Source organism: Pelodiscus sinensis, chromosome 7 (genome assembly GCF_049634645.1).
Source record: "Pelodiscus sinensis isolate JC-2024 chromosome 7, ASM4963464v1, whole genome shotgun sequence".
NCBI lineage: Eukaryota > Metazoa > Chordata > Testudines > Trionychidae > Pelodiscus > Pelodiscus sinensis.
This window is the reverse complement of record NC_134717.1, coordinates 64,131,830-64,154,810: the sequence shown is the minus strand read 5'-3', so window position 1 is coordinate 64,154,810 and position 22,981 is coordinate 64,131,830. Positions and strand designations below refer to the sequence as shown.

The 22,981-nt window shown below is 44.8% G+C and overlaps 1 protein-coding gene and 1 pseudogene across 10 annotated transcripts in view; both read right to left on the bottom strand.

Annotated features, from left to right (window-relative positions):
- Positions 1 to 375: 375 nt before the first annotated feature.
- On the bottom strand, positions 376 to 2,107 carry LOC142830269 (uncharacterized; annotated as a pseudogene).
- A 1,776-nt stretch (positions 2,108 to 3,883) lies between these two features.
- HDAC4 (histone deacetylase 4) overlaps positions 3,884 to 22,981 on the bottom strand; it is a 226,272-nt gene continuing 207,174 nt past the window's right edge. For 8 of the 10 annotated variants that reach the window (XM_075934072.1, XM_075934076.1, XM_075934077.1 and 5 more), the window contains 5 exons: positions 19,686 to 19,804; positions 17,673 to 17,806; positions 9,825 to 9,909; positions 6,137 to 6,278; positions 3,884 to 5,374 (listed from right to left, as the gene is read on the bottom strand). In XM_075934072.1, the coding sequence (XP_075790187.1) occupies positions 5,257 to 5,374; positions 6,137 to 6,278; positions 9,825 to 9,909; positions 17,673 to 17,806; positions 19,686 to 19,804 (598 nt within the window). In that variant the 3' untranslated portion in view covers positions 3,884 to 5,256. Of the gene's footprint in view, positions 5,521 to 6,136; positions 6,279 to 9,824; positions 9,910 to 17,672; positions 17,807 to 19,685; positions 19,805 to 22,981 lie in introns of all 10 variants that reach the window. The other 2 variants (XM_075934078.1, XM_075934081.1) reach the window with 1 other exon arrangement.

Sequence of the window (22,981 nt, the reverse complement as noted above, 5' to 3'; positions counted from 1 at the left end):
TGTGGATAGTTAAGCATGTGTATGACTGTCTGCAGGATCAGGGCCCACATTTTGAGATTAACTTAGCAAGTACCGATTTGTGGCCTCCACTGTTCTGAAGCCCTTACACATTATAAATGAGCAATTTATTACCTCAGTGATCTAGTCTCCTATTGATGCATATCCAGACAGCTTCATTACTACCTTTTGGGAAAATATACATCTTAAGCTATAGAGCAGATACACATGTGGATTCAACCTCAGAAATTTTACATTCACTTCACTAGTAGGTGAAAGAAGAAATGTGCTTAAATGTTTAGACTGAAATCGTCAATATATTGCTCCGTGCAGAATGTCAGAACTCTTTGGTTAGACCAAGGAATATTTGGAAAACATTTAACAGGGTGAACAGGCCTCTGATGGTGAGGCAACAAAATTGATCCAAACAATTAAACAGGAGACATCAGATATGAAGATCACTAGCAGAAACAAAGATGATACTATAATTAACTTTTTCTTTTTATTTACACCACAAGAACAACAAGTTGTCATAATGTGGTACAAAATACTGGACTCCTAATAAAGTTGAAATTGAAGTTGGTACTGTCAGAGAAAGACACCATTGGCCAGTAAAAAACAAACAAACAAAAAAACAAATAAAACAAAAACAAGAATGAGAAAAAAAATCCAACTCCACCAAGTAAAAGAAAGGACCATCAGAAAATCTGAGCACAAAGAATGCTACCATCACTTAAAATAGGGTCCATACAATAAAAGTGAAATTGTGTCTAAATTACAGAGTAAACCGGTATCTGCTACCAATGGTGACATCATACTGAGCATGTATAGGTATAAAGTAGAATATAATATAGTTACAACTTTGATACTACATATCTGTAATAAGCTCTTGGGTGAATAATGTTCAAACCCACCCCCCCTTTTTAATATATATATTTTTATATATATATATATATATATTATATATATACGTTTGTCATCCTCATAAATTGGAAAATAGAGCCTCCACTATGGAGCACAGAAAAGTGTTAATTTATTTTCTTTCAATAGGATACTTTTCATCAATATCAAAGAACATGAAGCAGAGCTGAGAACTAGCCCAGCTTCGTCACAATGAAGAAACATTTTTTGTATTCCTTTTGATGTAAAGTCTTGTTTTAAACCACAGTGCTTGCACAGTACACGACTGTTTAAAGTGAAAACGTTAAGTAAAGAGACGTTTCAAAGTAATTAAGAAAGTGAACAAGGCTGTGCTAAAGACTTAACTCTATAAAGTCCTTTTTTCTCAGAATGAATGACTAGATGCGTTAACAAGGAGATACACCCCTCTCCCTGCCCTCCCAAAGAGAAAACAAAATAAAAAAAAAAAAAACCTAAATTTTTGTTTTAAAATGACACAGGCAGTCTATTTTTTGTGTTCTGTATAGTTTCCCTAAAACACTGTTTTCCACATAAATACAATAAACTCTATTATTGGTAAGTCACAAGTGTTAGATAAAGTTTTTCTTCTTAAAATGTGAAATGTTTAAGTAGTCCTTTTTATTTTTCTTTGTACAATAAAAAGCACAATTTCTTAAGTTCTGTAAGATGCAATTTCCCCTCCCCCCTTCCTTTTTGTGTGTGTTTGACAGAAAATTGCCTCAACCTTTATCTCTGCAAATCCCATGAGGGGGGGATTTTTTTTTTTCAAAGCTGCCAAGTTTGGCGTGCAAAATCTGTATACAATATAAAGACATGCCAACCTTACAGACCATGCAACCTCAAGGTGTAGGAAACTTAAAAAAATATATTCATATATATTTCTATATATATTTATATATATATCAATGCCCATAAAACGTGTGGGCCCAAAAAGTGTACAAAAAGGAAGAATGGAATGAATACATGACTGCGGCTAATAAAAAAGGAATGTTTCATATTGAAAGTAAAAAACAAAGCAATCAGTTGTGTACTGCAAACTGGGACTGCCTTCTCAACGAGAACACTTGAAGATGTTGCTTTGTCTCCAAACAGGCAAACTAAAATAGTATCATTGGGCTGGGTGCAACATGATGCATCCTGCTACAGGAGCAACTTCTGGTCTCTTGCTGGTGAAGCTGAAGCGCACCATGTGTAGGTTTAGGAGGGGAAATCGTAAGGAGAGGGAGCGAGTGCTCAATGACTCTACAGGAAATGCCCCTCTTTGGTGGCCACTCCAGAGGGTCTGCTAGCATTCCCCTCGGGACTGGATGTTCGCTGACCCAGGCTGAGCAACACTTTAGTAGGCATCTAAGAAAATGAAGAGGCCAAAACCTCAAGAGGAGAAAAAACGGTGGTCCCAAAAATGAGGACCTTCTTTCCCTTCTATTTGCACCAGTCAAGGGCAGACAGGCCCCAGAACACCCAGCACTTGGCCTGTCAAGCACGGTTTTAGCCAATCCAAGTGACCTAGACTTTGGAATAGACAGCTGAGGTGTACAGTCTTGGTACCCCTTTCCATTGGTGGCAATAACTCAGTGAAATGATTTAAAATACACGAGCAATGTATTTCAGAAGTGACAAGATGGATGGAAAGATAGTACTGAATATTTCAGGTTATTGCCAATCACCCAATTTAAAAGAAACTAACTCAATCTATCAGCAATGGTTCGCAAGGAAAGAGGAACACAAGGGATATTTTCCATAAGGGATACCAAAATTCTTAATAAAAAAAGCTTAGGGAGGTCTGGAGATAAAAGTGATCGTGCCCACATTTATGAATGGGTAAATGATTTAAAACATGAAATCACAGGATTCCACAGCCAAATTGCATTTTAGATCACAGCAGCAAAGTGGTCATTTTAAAAGCCAATGCAGACACACATTCTGCATTTTTATATTTGAATCTTACCATCAGACTATGCTGAAGACAGTTCTAATAACTACAGCATTTCATAATTTTAAATGTACTTGGGTTAGCAGAAACTCAAATACAGTAGTGTCTGGTTTTTAAATTGCATTACAAAAATTTAAAACAAAACCCTCTTGCCCTTGCTCACTTGTATGGCATGTTTCAAATTCTTTCCACGAGCCTGAATTCAGTCTGTTCTGAATGGAATGGAAACCAGCTACTTCAAGAACTGGAAAATAAGTTAATATAAAATGACCCTGTCAGTTGCCAGAATAATAAAACAAATGAAAAATACCCTTGGTTGTTCAGATAAGGAATTTGTGCTGTCCTTACCCTGCTGTGAAAAAGTACACATGTCCATTTGGTCTCCTTTAGTCACCTAGCTCCACAACTCAAGGATTTCCTGCTTAAACCGAGGGTCAGCTCCAAAAGGCAATAGGGAAAAATCAATGGAGCTGAAGATTAAAACTCTCTCACCCAACAATGATTTCATCTGAAAAATAAATGTTAAAAAAGTTCTTTGGAGGCCTAAAATTACAATTCTAACAACAATGGTGGTTCAGAAAGATGTTTAGTGTGTGAGAGTTAATGCTAGTTGTCTTAATAGTGTCTGGCAAGCCTTCAACATGGTAGCTACTAATGCCATATATAGTCCTCACCACAATCCACACGGAGGATATGATACATCACCCATTGTAATACTACTATGCTTAAGGTAAAACTCCTTATTTTCTTTACACAGCTTTTATCAGAGAACTGAGGAAATATACAATTGTTGGTATCATACAAAAGAGATCACTGGATTCCCCTCTTAGTTAAATGCACACTTTCTGAAAATAAACTCTGGCACTCTGCAACAGTTCCTTACATCTGTGGAAAGCTGCTCACTGTACAAAAGACATAAAAAAACCCACAGAAAATACACACATGAGAGTAGGGAAGAAAAATGTTGGCATTGCTACCTTTCAGTAAAATAATTGCCAAATGGAAAATAAATGCAAGATTCACACAAACAAGGCTTCTTTACGGTTTTTGTGAAATATCAATATAAAAATTAACAGCAAATTCATAATCTTTGCTTAAAAAACTCATTTTTGTTAGAAAAATCTTAAATTAAAATACAATGTTTAGGGTAGTTGCCCAGTGGCTAATGCGTTGGTGTTCTGAAAACTTTCCAAACTGTGGTTTGAAAATGCTCAAGTTTCAAACTAGATCCCTTTCCAAAAGCACCTTTACATTCCAATTCACAAATAAATCTTTCACTAGGGACCTTTCAATGGCTACTGTTATAGTCTGCATTTATTTTTATATATATTTATATTTATATAAACGCATTATAAATATTTATCAATAATTCAAAAGAATCAGAATTCTAAGTTTGGAATACATTTGTAATATACATTATACATACATACTTATATGTATATATATTTATACCTAACAATTTAAAGCAATTCTCATGCTAGTTGCTTTTAATGAAAAGCATTCCAACCTTAAATCTGCAGTTGTGTCTATTGCATGCTTCAACCACCAAATGGATAAGTTCAATTTCTAGATAATTTCTGAGAGGAAATGTTTGAAAATTTGTTTTTAAAACTGACTGAATTTCAAAGACCCAACAGTATTTGCTACTTCCTTGGCAACTACCTTATTCTCCCCCCTCCACCCTCCCAGCAGTAAACAAAAACGAAAAAAAAATCCAAACTTTCAACAGTTCTGGAGATGCTCTATCCAGCGGATGCCTGCTTCCAGGAATCGTGCCAGTGCGAACCAGTCTTCCTTCCCAATGGTCGTTCTTGGCTTTCCTAGAGGAAATATCGACAAACTGCTGCCGTTCTTTTTCTTAAGGCATTGTTCCTCAAACTTCAGAAAATCCAGCTGCACCAAATCCATCAGCTCAATTAAAAAAAAAAGGCACAAACTCATCTTCAGATGGCTTTGGAGTTTACTAAAGCCGACTCCTTCTGAGCTCCATTTCCTCTTTTTATATAATGTATAAGACTATATATATATATATATATATATATATATATATATATATATACACTTAGTCCTCTTTCCCCTGCCCTTCCCATTAAAAATACACCATCTCACATTGTTCTGGTTTTGATGAGAATGTCTGACTCACAAGTAGGCAAGAGCCATTTAAAAAAAAAAATCCAAGGAACGAAACTACAAGATGGGTTGAGTGGTTCAAACGGAGATTGCTGAATTTTGGATAATCAAACTTTAAGCACCAGTTTTCAATGAAGTTTATTTTTCATGTTGTTGAATCTTATTTATTTTTAAAAAAAAACCTGACAACTTTGCCGGAGACATTCATGGGCTTCGTTCCCCATATGGCTTCCATTGAGGACCAGAGGAAGAGTGCCCGGCATTTATGTGTGTCTTCAACGCCGCTGCTCTTCACCGGCATTTTTCCATTTCTGTCTATACTGTATTCGTGGATATCCACGGAGAGATTTTTTTCGGTTGCTGTGTTTTACGCCTGGCTGCCCCTTCTGTATTCTGTAAGAAGACCACAACAGGACGCAGGAGTAACAAGAGAAAGCTTCTTGGTAGAGCTTCAAGACAAAGACGAACAAACAGGAGAACTCCAGCTCCAAGGTCAACGCTACAGGGGAGGCTCCTCTTCCATGGGCTCATCATCTGATCTGTAAACAATTTCACCCAGGGGGATGACAGAGGAGGGGCAGAGAAAAAGAAGAAAGGGTGGGGGCACGACAAGGATGAGAAACTCGCAGGGTGCTGGGTACCAACGTGTTACACTTTCTCTTCTGCACTAATGCGTGTTTCCCCCCCCGCCATACTCACCAATGCCCACTTTGCACACCCTCCCCTACAAACCCAGGTGAGTTCCACTCACCCCCCCTGTTCCGAATGACATTGTATTTTAAGCTTTTTGGAGTTGCCACATGTGGAAAGGGCAGTGTTTCGGCATGTTTTCTAACGCTCAAGATCGTTACACTCAAGAACCGACACCCTTCTCGTCTTGAGGAACGACTGTGCTTGCCTGCTTTGGACTGGTGGAGCCGGTGTGTCTAATATATTAAGATTCAAGACGTAGCTGAGAGGGTATAATAAAACAGAGGAGCAGGAGCCACTTACTGCAGAAATAATTACCCTGTCGACACTGGGCATGTGTCCAATTAATAGGAAATGACAAAGAGTAAGTCAGACTAGGCACTGCATCAACCAGATGGTTCCACACGCTGCTACCGGCTCCCATCTCTGAGGGGAGCAAGAGAGTTGCGAGTGACGGGGACTCACCTCTTATCAGCTGGCTTCACCCCCACTGACAGCGACGCCATGGCTGTGACCGTTTCTGCTTCTTCCGTCTCACACTTCTGGGCCTCGACCAAGGAGTAGCCCACGGTGGAGGCATAGCGTTGGAGTGAATGCCAGTACTTGCCTACGCGAGACATGAACATAGATTTAGGCCAAGGCTGCCAATGGTGGAGGGCAAAGGGGGCAGTTGCCCAGGGCACCGGGCCACCGCCATTATTGTGGGAGCTGCAGTGACTGGAGCCATGGCCTTTTAAATCACCACCAGAGCCTTGGGCGGTGCGGCGAGCTGGATGGAAGAGGTGCAGCATGGTCCAGGTGGGGCCGAGGGCAGGCTGCCTCTAGCTCTGCCCCTGCTACCTGAGGCCCCTGGTTAGCCAGCCCCACAAAGCATCCCTCCCTCGGCGTTACGATGACAAGCGAACATCCTCAGGGCTCGGTGCTTTTAGCGTCACCATGACCTTTAATGTGATTGAGCCGGATACGTAAACATCACGGGAGAGATTTTCAAAGCACTCGGCAGTGGCCTGAGCTCCCGCTGAAGCCTCTGCTAAAACGCACACTGGTTTTTCAAAGCCAACCCTGAGCACTGCTGAAATGCTCTCTCGCATCCCCCACCAATTCCACACAACCCCACCTGTGCAATCCCCTCTCTGGGGCCGATGGAGAGCTGGGATTTAGCTGGCACAGACATCCACTATGCATCTTGCAGGGCACAGGAAATACAGCTGGATAAAGTATTTGTATGGATGCTGCAGCTGGGAGCCAGGGTTACCATATGCCCAGACATTGCCCCTCTTTTCAGCCTCTGTCTGGCGGATTTTTCTAATGGGCAAAGTCTGGGTTTCTTTGAGCGGATGCTGCAGCTCAAAAAAAGTTCTGATTGGTTACTTCCCAATTGGTCCCTCCTCTGTGCTAATGGCTAACCAGACCATTCTCCTATATCCACCGCAGCTAGATCCCGCCCACCTAGGCCCCCAGGGCTGGGGAAGGGGGTCACAGGGAGGCACTGACTGACAGCTGTGGCTGCACCCTGTGGCCCGCACCAGAGAAACCTCTGTCCAGGTGGAAGAGGTGGGGCAAAGCATCCTCTGACCCATGGAATTGGCCTGCAGAGAGATGCAGCCCCAGTGTCTCAGAGGGAGAGGTGCTGGTTCAAAGAGGAACGGTTCATCAGCGCTTGTAGCGCATTCCTTCATTTGCCAGTGCCACGGCATTTACTTCCATGGCTCAACGCAGTGAGGGGGGGGAAATGCCCAAGTACTTCTGCAGCTCTGGGTACATGCAGGCATCGCTTCAAAATCGGCACTGGGACCAGTTCAGGGTCGAGAGCAGTGGAAAGGAAGCTGGTACATGACAATGCTGGCCAAGCAGTGGGAGCCACGGCCTCCCAGGGCGAGAAGCAGATCAGCGCTCCATGCAGAAAAGCCAGTTTACACACGACATGGCGATGGTGATTGATTCACCATGATAAGCAAGCAGCCTGGCTCCTTAGACTGCAGCAGCAGCTACCCGCTGAGTATCTGGCCCGAGTGTCACGCTGCTGTGCTCACATATGTTACCACAGCGGTGCTGTCATAATACAGATCTGCTTCGAAATCGGTGTTTGCCTTCCCTATGTAAACCAGCAGCTAATTAGCACAAGTTTGTTTGCGAAGACATTTCAAGTGTTTAGAGCCAACAGTTTTTCCAGTATGTCTGGACTTTACATCTGGGCCCTGCACAATGCAACGTCCTTTTAAGGAGGCTGTTTGGAAATGAGAGGAGTCAAAACTTGGTGCCACTGGAATCAGTGGGGATTCTGGCAGGGGCGAGGGGTCAGGATTTCCCCCCAGCTTGTCTCCTTCAGACACTCAGGTGCATTTCCAATGAAAGTGGCCTGGGGAGGCTGACAGGCCAGCAGAGGCTGGAGTCAGAGCTGCTGTCTGCCAACGACTCTCGATCCTAGGACCAGTCAGTGCTAGAAGCAAGGTGGGAAAACAAACTTCTGCGCAGCACTGCTGGAGACTGTTGACCAGGCATGGCCAGCTCCCTTCCAAGCGCACTCTGGATCCAGCCCAGCACTGAATCTCCGATGGCGAATAGAGCTGCTCTTCCGCTCTGAATGGCTAGAGACCGATGGAAGACCCTATATGGAGAGACCACCTGCTTCTGCTGCTTATCCTCACCTGAGGCCTCAGAGCTGTTTGGGAATCTTATAATTCCTGGCCGTGGACAAGTCTGCAACATCTACTGACACCTGACCTAGATTTAGGTAAGGAAGCAGCAGCAGGTACAATGGGACTCAACAATCCTCAGACCCTTAGAGTTAAGGACACAGATGGGAAAAGGAAGGCTCGTTCTGCGGTTTAGACACTGAACTGGAGAAAGGAGTTCAACTGCTGACTCTGCCACTGACTGCCTGTGGGACCTTGGGCAAGACTCATTTTCAAAATCACCCAAATGATTTAGGTGCCTAACTTCCATTTTCAGAAGTGACTTAGGTACTTGGGAGCCAAAGTCTAATTAACTTCCAATGAGACATAAGCTCCTAAGTCACTTATTCACTTCTGAAAATGTTGCCCTTAATTTCTCAGGTCCTTGGTGCGCTCCCTGTAAAATGGGGACAACGCTTTGTGTTTCCGATGTGTTTTGTCTATTTAGAGCATACGTTCTGTGGGACATGGACAGATGCTTCTGTGGGTGTTTGGCATACTGGGGGCCCAGTCTTGCTTGAAGCTACAAGCAGCCAACCACCTTACGAGAAAAGCTCCAAGTGCTCCATGCTGCCATGGCAGCATTTGAGTTTTAGAAGCACAGGCAAGCCTACCACGCCAGCACTTGTACCCAACACTGCGCTCACCTCCTTCCACAAGTGGACAGGAATGGACTTTGCGGAGACAAGTCCTGGCATCAAATCGTCAGGGATGGAGACAACTGGCTAACCACTCGTCAGATATGCTGCCCCAATGGCTGATGTGGTGATGGGAATGATGATCAATGTTCTTAGAGCTGCAGCAATTCCCAACGCAGCTCCTTTATTAGCAACCAGGCTGCACAGAAGCACTGCTGATGCATCCCATCACACAGCACAAGGAAGTCTGATTTTTAACCTGCGCGTCATCCCTTTAACAAATGACCTCGACCTCAGCTCTTCACCAACAGCAGCTACTTGCCAGTGTGTGTACGAGCGCTAAGAGAAATGCATCGGGGGTTTACAGTTGGTGTAAAAAGGAGAGAGAGAAAGGAAACCCAACAAGAAACACGCCTGACCTTGCGGCTGAGCACTCGGATACATCTACACAGCCTGGGCCAGCAAGGGCTAGCCTGCTAAAATGTTGTGAAGACAGCGCCTTTGTGGGGCATCTCAAGCATCCCGGGGGATGGACATTTCAGAGCCTGCATCACAATGGCTACACAGCTCTTTTCAAAGCACTAGCGTGGGTCCGCGTCTACAGGCCTGTGCTGGGGCTGTGCAGACGTACTTTTACGCTAGGAGACACTTCTGCCCCTCTAGCATCTTGCGGCTGCACAGGGCAGGTTTACTGTACAGTGCCCACCAGCAGGAGTAACTCTAGCAAACCTCGGCAGAATTTTTAATTTAGCTTTAATTGTTAGGATGGAGGTGTCAAAACAGAATTGCCTGAGGATGGCTCAGAGGAGAATAATCCGAGCCCAGCTTGCATATACTCACTGTGTATCTCAATTACTTTTTCCATGGAATGCACTGCATTAGCATTTGCTCGCTGCTGCAAAACTTTTTCCGGAAGAGGATCAAGCTGAAAAAAAAATGAAACCAAAAAGAATTTGTAAATGGCTACTCCTGCATATATTCTGTAGCCAGGAGTTCTTCAATACTGCAATCTGTCCTGAGCACCCCACCCCCTCCTTGGATTCCCATGACTGGATCCTACTTCAAATTCTGAGTATGAAAACTTACTAAAAAGTCTTCTCGTCGTATATTTCAGTTTTGCCAGCGTGTGCACAGAAGTACGACAAACGACTGGAAGTTGAACAGGAAACTCGGGGATTTCAATTGTTCAGAGTCAAGAACTTTTAGTCATACTTTTTGGAAAGTTGAGACTCTGGAGAAGGGTTTACAAAGACACGATCCTGCTATAAGCTCCCACAGAAGACTATGTGCAGAATATATACAAATGTTACCAGCTCCAATCCAAACCTGAGTGCCTCCTACCTCCCAGCCAATTTTCTAACCTTCTCACAGACACAGCTCTTTCTACTTCTTCCAAAATACTGCCCCAATACTTCCCCATCACCATGCGCCTCTCTGTGGCCGAGGGATGCTGCCGGTCATGGAACGTGAATAGCCACATGCCTTAAAGTCCACAGGACAAGAGCCCCATTAGAGTGCAGTTCAGGACTAGGGCAGGACAGGAGCCCTGTTTTGAAGGATCTTAGAACAGGTGCAGCTGGAAAGGGTGCCTGACCTTTGACAGTCACAAGCACTTTTATAATAGCTACACTGCTCTGGTGGAGCGAGGCAGGACCGGGTCCTGCTGCCTTCCCCAGCTTTCATTTGTCAACAAACATTTCATTGGTCAGTCATTGTGGTGCAGAGAAATATTAAGGCAGAAAGCTGATAACCGCTACTTTTTCTGAACACACAATATGTAAGATACTATGTAGATCTATTTCCATGTAAAGTGTGAAGTGTTTAAAAAAAAGCTGTGGCTAAGTTAAAAGGTGCTGAAAAAAAAAAGTTATGGTACCACCCAAAAGAGTTACTTTTAAATGCCTTTGAACACCTAGCCCAATGGATGTATTTACTTGTAACTTTCCCAAAAGTTAAGTGTGCCCTATGAATACATGCCATGATTTGTGTTAGGACAAACACATCTTTTCATCCATTACAAAGGAACTGAAACCCTGCTCTAAGGTTTTGTTGAGTTGAGAGTTAAGTACAAAGCCAAAGTTCTTTGTAGCTCTTACCATCTGCTAGGTCAATCTTACCAGGGCAGAGAGGCATTAAATCCATATGTTAATCTTTACGAAATTTGTGCTGAAGTTACTGTGTGGAGAGAACTGTGCTATGAACCTTATTCCCTGTGATGCTGGTTTCTTTCCCCGCCTTCCTCCACTAATGAGGATAATGTGACGGAACTGAAACTGCAAGTAGAAATGGGATCTAGACACTTTTAAAACGTTCCTAGATTTAAATGTAGATGATGTGCACAAAAGCATTTCTTTCAAGGCTCAAGTTCTCTTGCATTCTAAATGCAGACAGGACATGAAGTGCTTGTCTCTGCTCTGATCCGTACCCATACCACCCAACCCTAGTGATAAAACAAGTCATTAGTAGGTATCAAACAGGGAGCATGGGAAAAAATGCCCTCAACTCCTCCTTGATTACATTTCCTTCTAGAATGATAGAATCCCAGGGCAGGCAGAGACCTCAGGAGTCATCGAGTCCAGCCCCCTTCCCAAAGCAGGACCAACCCCTACTCAATCATTCCAGCCAGGGCTTTGTCAAGCCAAGACTTACACACCTCTAGGGAAGGAGATTCCACCCCCTCTCTAGGGAACCCGGCCCAGTGCTTCCCCACCCCCCTAGGGAAACAGTTTTTCCTAATCTCCAACCTAGACCTCCCCCACTGCAACTTGAGTCCATTGCTCCTTGTTAGGCTGTTCACACTAGTGACAGATGGCAGTTCTCCATCCTCTTTGGAACCTCCCTTCAGGAAGTTGAAGGCTGCTATCAAATTCCCCCTCACTCTTCTCCTCTGAAGACTAAACAAGCCCAAATCCCTTGGCCTCTCCTCGTAAGTCATGTGCTCCAGCCCCTGAATCATTTTGGTCGCCCTCCCCTGGACCCTCTCTAACGCGTCCACATCCTTTCTACAGTGGGGGGCCCAGAACTGGACACAACACTCCAGGGGTGGCCTCACTGGAACCGATTACAGAAGAAGAATCACTTCTCTAGATCTGCTGGCAATGCTCCTTTTAATGCAACTTAATATTCCATTGGACTTCTTGGCTACAGGAGCACCCTGTTGACTCATCTCCAGCTTCCCAATCCCTGTAACCCCCAGGTCCTTTTCTGCAGAACTGCTACTTAGCCAGTCAGCCCCCAGCCTGTAACAATGCTTGGGATTCTTCCGTCCCAAGGGCAGGACCGTGCACTTGTCCTTGTTGAACCTCCTCAGATTTGGCCCAGTCCTGGTTTTCTGGAAGAGATTTTCCCTGTCAGATAGAAAGGAGGCCCAAACTGCTCACTGTAAAGGAATTCCAGGCTTTCCAATGAGAAGCATGCCATGAATCTGTGGACACAGGAAAGCCACGCTATTTCACTCCAACGCTGGGCAGGAGGAGCGGTGTGGGAAGGGAGCCGGCAGAGTGAAGACAGCAATACATCTTTAGGCGCTGCATCTCAATGTGACGGGGTCCTAGACAGCTCCACAACACACTGCATTCTACAGCAAAGGGCGCCATCATCCCATTGGGTCCTGATAAATAGCACAATTAAAAATTCTTTCCAAATCCCCTTCTCATCCTGCAGCAATCAATCAGCAATTTTAACGAGAGAACCGGGTGAAGCAGTCGTCTCTTCCCTGATGTTTTCGCAGGATCAGGCTGGGCGTTGGAAGACGTAGAGAACTAGGCTGTGGCTATTTGAGCCACAGAATGTAAAACCCCCTCCTCCTCCATGCGCACAAGTCAAGAACAAATGGCCTTCTGTCCAAGTGCTGGTTTAGCCAGAGAGTCTGAGCGAGAGGCAGCACCAACACAAATCTCATTTGGGGTCAACGGCCCCAGACATTGACAAGGGCAAAACGTTTTGCTGAGCCTTTACACTGGATTAGTCTGTTCAGGATCAGAGAAATACTGGCATCCGTTCCCTTTTAACCAAGGCATTTCAGCTACTACTGTCACACAGCCTGTTTGTTGGCAGCTGGAAGTGGGCAACGGGGGAGGGACCACATAATGGTTCCCTGTTTCTGTTCACTCCCTTTGGGGCACCTGGAATCAGTCACAGTCAGCAGACAGGGCATGGGCTACATCGGGGTGGCCAACTCATTTAACAAAGAGCCAAAACAGCGTCGGAAAAAATGCAAAGAGTTGCACCAGAATAGTCAAGCAAAAAACAAAAAAATTAAATAAAAATGTTTTAAAAAGGAGGCTGCCCCTTTAAGACGGCCACCATCTTGGGCACCATTTTTAAAATCTGACCCAGATCTGACCCAGTAAGCACAGGGAAGCCATGGGGGGACCATTTGGGGAGGGCACAGGAGCGGCTTCGCGAGCTGCACTTTTGGAGGGCAAGGGTTGGCCATGGCTGGGCTATGTTCCTAGAAGATTGACCCCGGCGCTGCTCGCTCCTCAACTTGATTCACGTTTGTTGTTTGGCCAATACAATGAAAATGTCCCTGCTCCAGGTAAATCATTGCTGTGGGGTGGGGCCGGGAGGAGGGTTCAGTAGCAGGCTGTCCCAGAGAGAGAGGACAGCCCCAACCGTCTCTCACCGCAGCAGCCTGAGGTCAGGTGAGAAGCACCTCTCCATGGCTGCGGTGCTCCAACGGACACAGCTGGGGGAGGGGGCGCGTGTCGCTAGGCTGGGGCAGATCCAGGTTCATCTGCCCCTTGTTTGTTCTTGAACAGCCCTCCCCCCTCCTGCCCAAGCTCTCTCAAATATACAGCAGATTAGCCTTTCATTCACATTAAGTGCTAAATGGCCTGACAAGCGGCTCAGCTCCCAGGCCAAGGTTTGCCACCAATGACTGTTTCAGGGGCTCAACCCAGAACCCCAAGGAATGTCAAGTTACTTGTAGCAGCTTTGAACAAAGTCACTCAAAAGGTAACTAAAATGTAGTAAAAAGTCTTGAGCCTGCTACATCATTTTCCATCAAGGCACTGAGGTGGACGTTGCGTGCGATGGCAGCTCTATTTTAACCTCTGTGCGCCACACTTTGCAACCTCATACACGGCTCCCGAAAATTTAAATTTCAGCTGGTGACTACAATTTCAGCTTGTGGGGCCTGCACTTCCCTCCTTCATTTCCTTCGGTTTCGCCATTTAATTTAATCATATCTTAAGTTAGCAAATTTCCCCTGCAGCCTGTTGCTCTCCACAGCTGGCTATCCACGTGCATGCATGCAAAATTGTCTAACACACTGTAGATCAAACTTCATCAAAGGGCCCGCAGGATACAGCAACGGTGGCTCACTCCAACTTCCTTGCATTAAAAAGATTTTATAAAAGACCTTGATAAAACCAGGGCTTCCTGCTTTTTGATGTGTGTAAGTAAAAGAACATTGCCCTGGTATCCGCACAGTCTGTAACCCACTTATCAAAACCATGAACAGGTCTGTTCTTAAAAGCTTCTAACTCCTTATTTTTACGCTGATGTAATTACAAAACCCCCCAAAACAAATTGAACATTCTTCTTTCAGCGGTCTGAACACACGAAGCCTTTTGATTTAGCCAACTGATCATTGGTAAGACATAGTAGAGGTCAGTGACATCTTGGTACTCAAAAGAGAGGTTTGTTCTGAAAGATGCCAACCCAATTTACCACTGAGAATAAGGCCTTCGCAGAGCTTTAAGTGGTTCTGCAAAGGTGGGAGGCTGCAGAATAGCAGTTTTGATCCAAGGTTTGGATGAAGCCAAGGAAATCCCCTCTGATGAGGCGGGGTTTGCGAGTCGGTAGGACAAGCGCATGGGGGGCTCTGACAAGCATCACCCCTCATTTGGGTGGGATGCCCATGTGGCTGGCTCTCAATTACGAGGGACACAAAGGACAGACGGTTGGGTCAGTCACCCCCACTGAGGTGTGACAATCTGTCAGGTCAAAGCTCGACGAACCAGTGGCCTTTGAAGGGGAAATAGAGAATCAGAACAGGCATTACTGATGGCCTGACTATTCCCACCAAGGCCCACTGCATTTTATTAGTGAGATTTTCTCCAGAATCACCATCCTCCCTGCAGAAATGCCTTCAGCGGTTTGGAATCCACAAGTACAGAGCAGGCGTGAACAGTTGTTTCTCAGATGGGGTGGCCCTCACATCTATGCGAGATCCAACCCCAGAGCACAGACTGCTAAGAGCAGAGCAACGCCGCTTCTTTGTCATTCTACTGCAGCGCCACACCAAGGTTTACCATCTGTTTATGGTTCAATGCCAGTTGCACAGGCATGGCTCAACCTACATGGCTCTAAATTCAGAAAGTACCCAGGTGTTCCTGCATCAGGCTCTTCCGGGGGCTTTTGGTCTTCCACCTCCTGCCTCCGTAGCTTCCTCAGCAAGAAAGGGTGACAAAAGAAAATGCTCTCTTCCTCCAAGGAAGGCAAAGGCCCCTGAGGGACCAACCCCTCTTCCTCCTTCCCCTGGTGAGCAGAGTCCTTCTCTGGGGAAGGCGAGGAAGTGGTCTTTAGATGGGCTCCTCTCCATATTATCCCACAAGAGGCAGCCTTGGTTGCTTCCTTCTCTCCCCCATGGAGCATCCAGATCTATCAAAGTTTGCTTGAATTCGGGATGTCTGTCTGGATAGCTCAGGACTCACTGATCTAGAGGCCTTCAGGTCATCAGTCTGCAACTGTAAGATGCTCCGTGCAATTCTAAGGCCTAAAAGCTCATTCTGGGAAGATGGTGGCTGTCCCCCAGGAATGCTGCTATTGAGTACAGGTGAGTAGGTCTGCCAAGCCCTGGCACGGGAGTTAGCAATGCATCTCCCCTACAGAACGACACACAGACCTTTGTGTTTCAATGCACTGCAGAGTAAGCCTAGTGATCCTTTCATTGAAAAGGCAGCCCAAAATAATTCACACAGCACGCTGCTTTGATCTGTGATCATATCCCACTTTACAGCACAACTCCAGTTTGAATCCCTATCTAATCACTTTCACATGCTGCTGCAGAGCTCAGCTGTGTGGGACCAGGCAATGGAGAGAAGGGATCTTGCTTTTCTTCACATGTATGTTTTGAAAGGCTCTTTGGAGCCTTTGCAATGACGACATCCGAGCCAACAGTCGATACTTCCCAGGGCTCCAGTCTGGCCTGACTCGTGTCTTGCTGCAATTAAGCCCAATTTTTCTAAATGGAAAAAGGTGTAGTCCTCTCCAGTGCGTCCACGCAGGGCAGCTACCATTGTGCTAGCTGGAGGCTGGCCATGTATTCAGTACACCAGGAGGCGCATGGCGGTTCAAAAGGGGACGAACGCACCAGAAAAAGTGGCTAAGGTCTGTCCAAAGAAATAAGCAAGTTGTTCATAAAGACTTTAACTAATTCCAAAAGTACAACTTACAACCGCCCCGGACAGTGTAGAAATACACCCCAGGTACACACCGGGCAGGGAACAGCGCTCACTGCCTTGTGGCTGCACAAGGATTTTACTGCTTAGAGTTGTGCAACAATTGTGCATTTGAAGCTATGCTCTATCGAGTGTTGACTAGAAAGCTTAACGACAATTCTAATGTTGACACAACCTGCTCACTGCTGAGAGTTTTGGTAGAGACAGCCCACTAGGGATGTAAAGGGGGCTGCTCCACCTCAGCTGGGCCCCCACCTGCAGCAGCCCGGTTAACAGATTAAACTTCACGTTGAACCAGTTAACTTTCCAAATGGGATTTTACATCCCTACAGCCAACTGACATACTTAGTTCTTGTTGCTGGATGCAGGGGCAGGGAGCAATCGGGTTGTCATCGCTGGGTACTGGGGTGAGAACAGGGCATTCGATTCCTTCCCTTCACCTACCACCCTGGCCCAAAAGAGAAAGGAAAGTGGTTTCCCTATCTCATGGGTGCCAACAGCCTGCACGGGCCTCTAGGCAGCATGGAGGGAGGGCGGCTGAGTGCTCCCAGAAGGGGCAGGAGTGAGGGCAGCCGAGGCACCTGCTCCTTTTGCCCCCCACCCACGGGCCTGCCTATACCAAAAGTTGCAACTCTCTTCCTGGATGTCAAATATTAGCTCTGCTTTCCACGCTTCCACAGGACCCAAGAGTGCAAATGGCCCCCAATTGAGCTGGCAAACCCTCCAGCCTTCCGCAGACAACTTCCACAATATGGCCAGGCACTTTAGCAGAGCAGCTGCAGTGTGCTGGCAAAACGTGGGCAGCCAAAAGTGAAACGGAATGAAATAACACAACCACCACAACGGCTGCAATGCAGGCCTCCCGGGCGGGTCAGCAAGGAGAGAGATGGGGCCGGAGGACAACCAGACACACATTCATTCCGATGACTCATCTGTTGTCCTTGTCCAAGACAAGGAAAATTCAAAACGCAAACAAGCCTCCAAAACCAATTTTTCTTGAAAAATTAATTCAATTCTTATTGTCCAATGTGTTGATAATGGGGCAAGATTTTTTTTTTATTATTTAAAAAAAAACGTATCTTTTCTCTAACCTGGGCTTGTTCCTTTAAAGGAGGGACTAAAAACAAAGATCCAAGTTTCAGAAGTTTAGGAACCCACTAATCAATGCTAGCAAAATGCACTTTTATAATCGTCAACTTCGCAAGAAAGCTGCTAAACTTGTAGCATCTTACATGTATCCACACAGAGCCATTCACAGTGCCTTTGGTTTTCTTTATACCTCGTTTCCCAGCAAAGCAGAAACACATGCCTCAGACGCATCACAAATGGCTGTCAGGTCATGACCTCCTTCGAGGGCCAGAACAATTCGACCTCCGGCCAATCCCATCAGCTGCTTCGTCAGGTACCCAAAGCCTGTAATAGGGAAACAGGAAATGCAAGAAAAGGGCAAAGGTTGCTAGAGGAATCAGACTCTTGGCAAAGGATCAAAGAATTATAAAAGGAATTACATCATATTAAAAAAACCCACAAGGGATCTGGGAGGACTAAACACATAATATAAGCCAGGTTTTATTTTAATACATTTGTTTCAGAATTTCAGCTATTGCTCTCCGTTGGATCTGGTTACATGTCTGCATTATGGGACGGATTTTGATCTCACCCTGGTGAGAATCTGGACTACCGCCATACACTTTGCTGGAGTAAACTCAGATTTACACCTGCCTAGTGGAGGTCAGAATCTGCTCCAGTGCTCTAATGCTTTGAATTATTATAGTAGCAACTCATCACTTTGGGCAGGAAGGAAGAGCAAAGAAGTAGGTGACTTTCATCCTATCTGATCCCTGTGTTACATCACACACTGTAGACTCCCCAGAAGGACAAAACCCAGCCACCTGTGGCTTTTGCTTTCATTTGAGAAAAAACGGGAGTACAACTTCCCCCGGGTATCTGACAGCCAACGCTCAACACAGACACAACTGGCTGTAAAAGCCTCTGGGGCACTGGGGCTTTGCTCTTGTGGCACACATTGTAGTGAATTCTATTTTAGAAAACCCCAATCAAGCCTCAAGGATTAAATGACAGTTTCAGAATCTAAAAAAAAATCTTCAGGCTTCTCTATTTTCTGTTTTGTACTAAGTCTCAAACACCTTGATAACTTCACTAGCCGTACTAATGAACGGCCTTGGGATAAAACACACGGACTGAACAAATTATGCACCAATCCCACTTTGTGCATTTTTACTATAACAAGGGCACTATAAAATCATAGAGATTCAACAAAACGACAAACAAGTTATCCCCATTTACAAAGTGTTTGTGGAGACTTTTAAATAACTTGACTCTCAGCTCTATGTCACTTACATCTTTTTATTCAAACCATGATTTCTACTCCCTGAACAGTTTTAAAGGAGTCTTAAGAACATATCTTAATCACCTTTCTAATAGACATCAAAACCCGCAAAACACCTTCAGATTTTTAGACTTTGTAGGTCAAGTTTTGTTTTTCGCTGAATTACATTGGAGAGAGAACATTTACATGAGTAACCGGGGAAAGCATTTGGCGCTGCACTTCTGTGCAAAGCACACTGTCAATAAACAGGAAAAAGAATGAGATCTGACTTGGATAAATCCTTTCACAAGCTCAAGAGTAAAATCAGACTGAAGTGTTGTAGAGAGTTAGAGGAAAGAATGGACAAACACTCTGTTTACTTTAAACATTGTTTTATTCATTTCTGCATGAGCAAAACCTCACACTTTTGAATTGAGTATGAATGGTGTTTTACAGGTTGAACCTCTCTAGTCCAGCATTCTCTGGTCCAGCCGGATTTTAGTTAGCTGGATGTCCACTTAACATGGGTGTGGCCAAGTTACCCGCGGTCCCATAAAGTTTGCTTACAGCCCCCAGTCCTGGCTGTCAGGGTTCTTTGCTGTTAGTTTCCTCTAATTTACCCCTCAATGTCTTCTAAGAATCCAGCGAGCAGTGGCAGTGCTGGTAACGATGCCAAACAATATTGACCTCCCATGGGCCAGTAAATTCTCTGGCTCAGCAGCGGTCAGGTCCCTCGGGTGCCAGACTAGTGAGGGTCAACCTGTATAAGAATAAGATGCTCCAACAGACCAACAGCAATGATTTCTTGTGTGGCCTGAAATAACTACTATACCATATAAAGGTACAAAGATTTCTGAAAAAATGTACCTATAAAGAGCAAGGGATAGAACCCCACTGTAAATGGGAACAGCTCCACTGAAGCTAATGAGTTTATCTGCTCCCTGTTGTGGGGCCACTACTTACATTTTGCTGACAGATTATATCCTCCAAGGGGCGTAGGATGGCCTTCCACTGCATCAAAACCAGATGAGACCAGCACCACATCTGGGGCAAACTCATTGGCAATTGGCATTACTACCGTTCTGCAACAAAACATGCGACAAGGGCAGATGGATTACTTGGCTGGCTCTTGCATGACCCAAGAAACATTAACGTCACCCTGAGCAAATGATTATCAATGGCACTGATCAGAAGGTAGCAAAGCCCGCTTCACCTTGTCTCTTGGCACACAATGAAAACCATAGGAACTGGTTACCAGGCGCACTTGTATGTTACACCAGGCAGTTCTGTTTGCAAGTCAGTGCCAGTGGGTAGCGTTGCTTATTCAGCGGGTCTGGTTATTACAGCCACCAGCAGTACAACGGCAGGGTAAGGAAACAGCCCACCATGCAATACACGTCAGATTCCCAGGTATACTGACTGATCATCTCAGACATATTTTGCCCTTTGTGTACTGGAGTCAAGCGAGAGGTGTGAAGCGGGCCAAAAGGGGAAAGGATACGGTGAGCTGGCGGAGACTACCAGGAAAAGCCCTCATTTAATCACCTCATTGCATGGCACTGGTCTCCCTGATGCAGCAAGGATGCTTTTCCAGCATTTACAAGCTTTCCCGCACTTCCCAGCCTTCATTAACCACAATAAAAGACTGGCATGCCACAAATAATATCTGACACAGAAGCGTGGCCACGCCTTTGAGAGGACGAGGGAAACTACATTGGTCTTACCCTGTACATTACCCGCCACTCAACTAGCACTGTAGCAAGTGATCGAAAGTTGGCAATAATATTTGTGACCATAAACAAGTGGTCTAGAAATACATCAAGAAACCAGAGGAAGCTTTAATAATGCTAAGATTAAAAAAACCTACATCTCATTTACCTAATTTTATATAGACAAAGGAACTCAATCCATTTTACTGTGCGCAATGTTAGAGGTACAAAAAATAAACAATTAAAATGGAATATAGAAGATATTTATCTGCAAATGCCAGAAGACTCATTTCAGTGTTGTCTTCTGCATAAAGGTGCTATCATAATGGTTTATCTTTTTCCTGCCCCCTCAAAATCTACCCAACCAAGTAACAGCAGTCACAGTGAGGGTGAGTGCGAAGTGATGTGATGGCAGAAAAGGAAGCGCACACACACCTCCCATGCCCTATGAAGTAGGATTTTCCAGCGCCTGCTCCTTCTTTCTGACAAGCTATAATGATTATGATAATTAGGGAATTCAGGACACACCTGGTATGACAAGGGGCCTTCTGAAGCCTCATGTCAATCTGACTGGAGATGGCAGTATGCTACACTTCCACTTTCTAACGCTCTCCCTGAACTAGGAAAACCCATATAGCCAAGCAGGTGATCCTGCACTGTGTGTCAAACTAACATTAAGCCTCTCTTCAAACTCTGCTCCCGAGGAGTGGCGATCACACCCGTTCTCTACCAAAGCACTTCTATTAGTGTCTTTAACATTTTTGGGTAGCACCAAAAACTTTGAAAGCGTTATTGTGTTAGCAGGATATAGGGCAAGCTAGCACAATGAATGCACATCAAGCAGTGTTTAATTTTCTCAGGTTTTCAAATAGTGTCGCCCGTGTCAAAGAGAATCTCAATGTGCACCAGCTAGAGCTGGGATTAGGTCTCTAAAGCCAAGCACATGGCCTTCTTGCACCGGGAAAGATGAAGTCTGAGAACTGAGAAGGACTAAAACTGAGTAGTGTGGGGGCTGACAAGTCCTTTGGATCTATTTTTTCCACATATGATTGCCCTGGTAATCCAAGGACCCATCAACATGGTCTTAAAGACCTACAGAAGGAGCTACTTCACTTTCCTTAGTCTGTTAGAAAAAATACAACCGCGTTTTGTAGTGGTTGTTGGTCAGTGGCCTAATTTGAGCAATAGTGCTGTTTGCTGTATTGCAGAGGTTTTTAACGGGTGGTGGTGTAACTCCAGAAAGACCAAATTTAAGTTTTTTTTCTGATGAATTTATAGCCATACCAACTTTTCCTCCAGACACGTCATTATTTAATAAAGACAAAGGACTTTTTGCTTATGACTTTAAAGCCAACAAAATCATTTTACTGAAACCCACAGACATTCTAAGTAAAAACCACCTCCTTCACAAAGAACTTAAGCAGCAGTTTCGAAGCAAGTGCACGTGGCAAACTTTTTTTCTATGCTTTGAAGTACTGCTGAGCTATTTCGTTTCTAGCCAGAGGAAAACTGCTAAACTCATCAGATTTTTTCAGAACTAGGTTAGGATATTGTGAGCCTTGGTAGTATCTGTTCCTGCCATGTGGTATCACCCCATCTGCAATCAAAGTGAAAAGCAAAATCAGCTCTGAGTTGTGTAATATTACAGGTTTGAACATGCCAACACAAACAGTTGATCTGTCCAGTGATTGACAATTCTTTCATTACTCCACTCTGGTGATTTCCAAATGTTAGCCTACTGGAGTAATATGAGAGGCCAGCCAATTTCAGGTGAGCAATGCACACATTTCTCTCACATCAGCAGTGGCATTTAGCAATCGCATGCAGGCCTGACTGAAGTTAAGATACCCTCTAGTGGCATGAGAAATACATCCTCCCATATGGAGTACCAAGTTTTTGCTGAAAATTAAGAACATGGAACTTACTTGGGCACATCGAAATGAGGCAGCACCATGGTTACCATTAACCAGTCAACATTTGTCAATAGCGGTCACGCACAGGTATCTGGGATCCCCCGCTCCCCCCTGGATTTAGAAAAGGAGTTACCTCTGCTCCTTGTTGTTTTCATATTATTGTGGGTGTCAAACAGTTTTAATGGCACCCATGGCATACACGTAACAGTTTCAAAATGTAATTAGCGAAGCTCAATATTTGGAATTCCATTCCAGATGATGACTAGTCCTCAAAGCCTGAGAAATCTGAGCTGCAGACCTGGTCAGGGCAGCCATTGTACTTAGAATTGGGCCAGAAACACAACAATGGGTCTGAATGACCTGTCAAATTGGAGGGCAAAGTTGGGAGGCAAATCCTCCCTCCTCCTCCTTCAGTTTTGGTTTTAGGCTAATCCAAAATTCAGAGGGGACAGATGTGCCACTCAGATGCAACTGAATTCTCATGGAAAAAGCCCCAAACCATGGTCAAAATTCCACTGAACACAGTGCATGAGATTGCAGTGCATGGGAATCCAGAGCCCAATCCTTTCCTTGATTCATGCCTCAGGCACAGAACTCTAGCACAAGTCCTAGGTCAGCTGCTGCTTTTACACTTCTT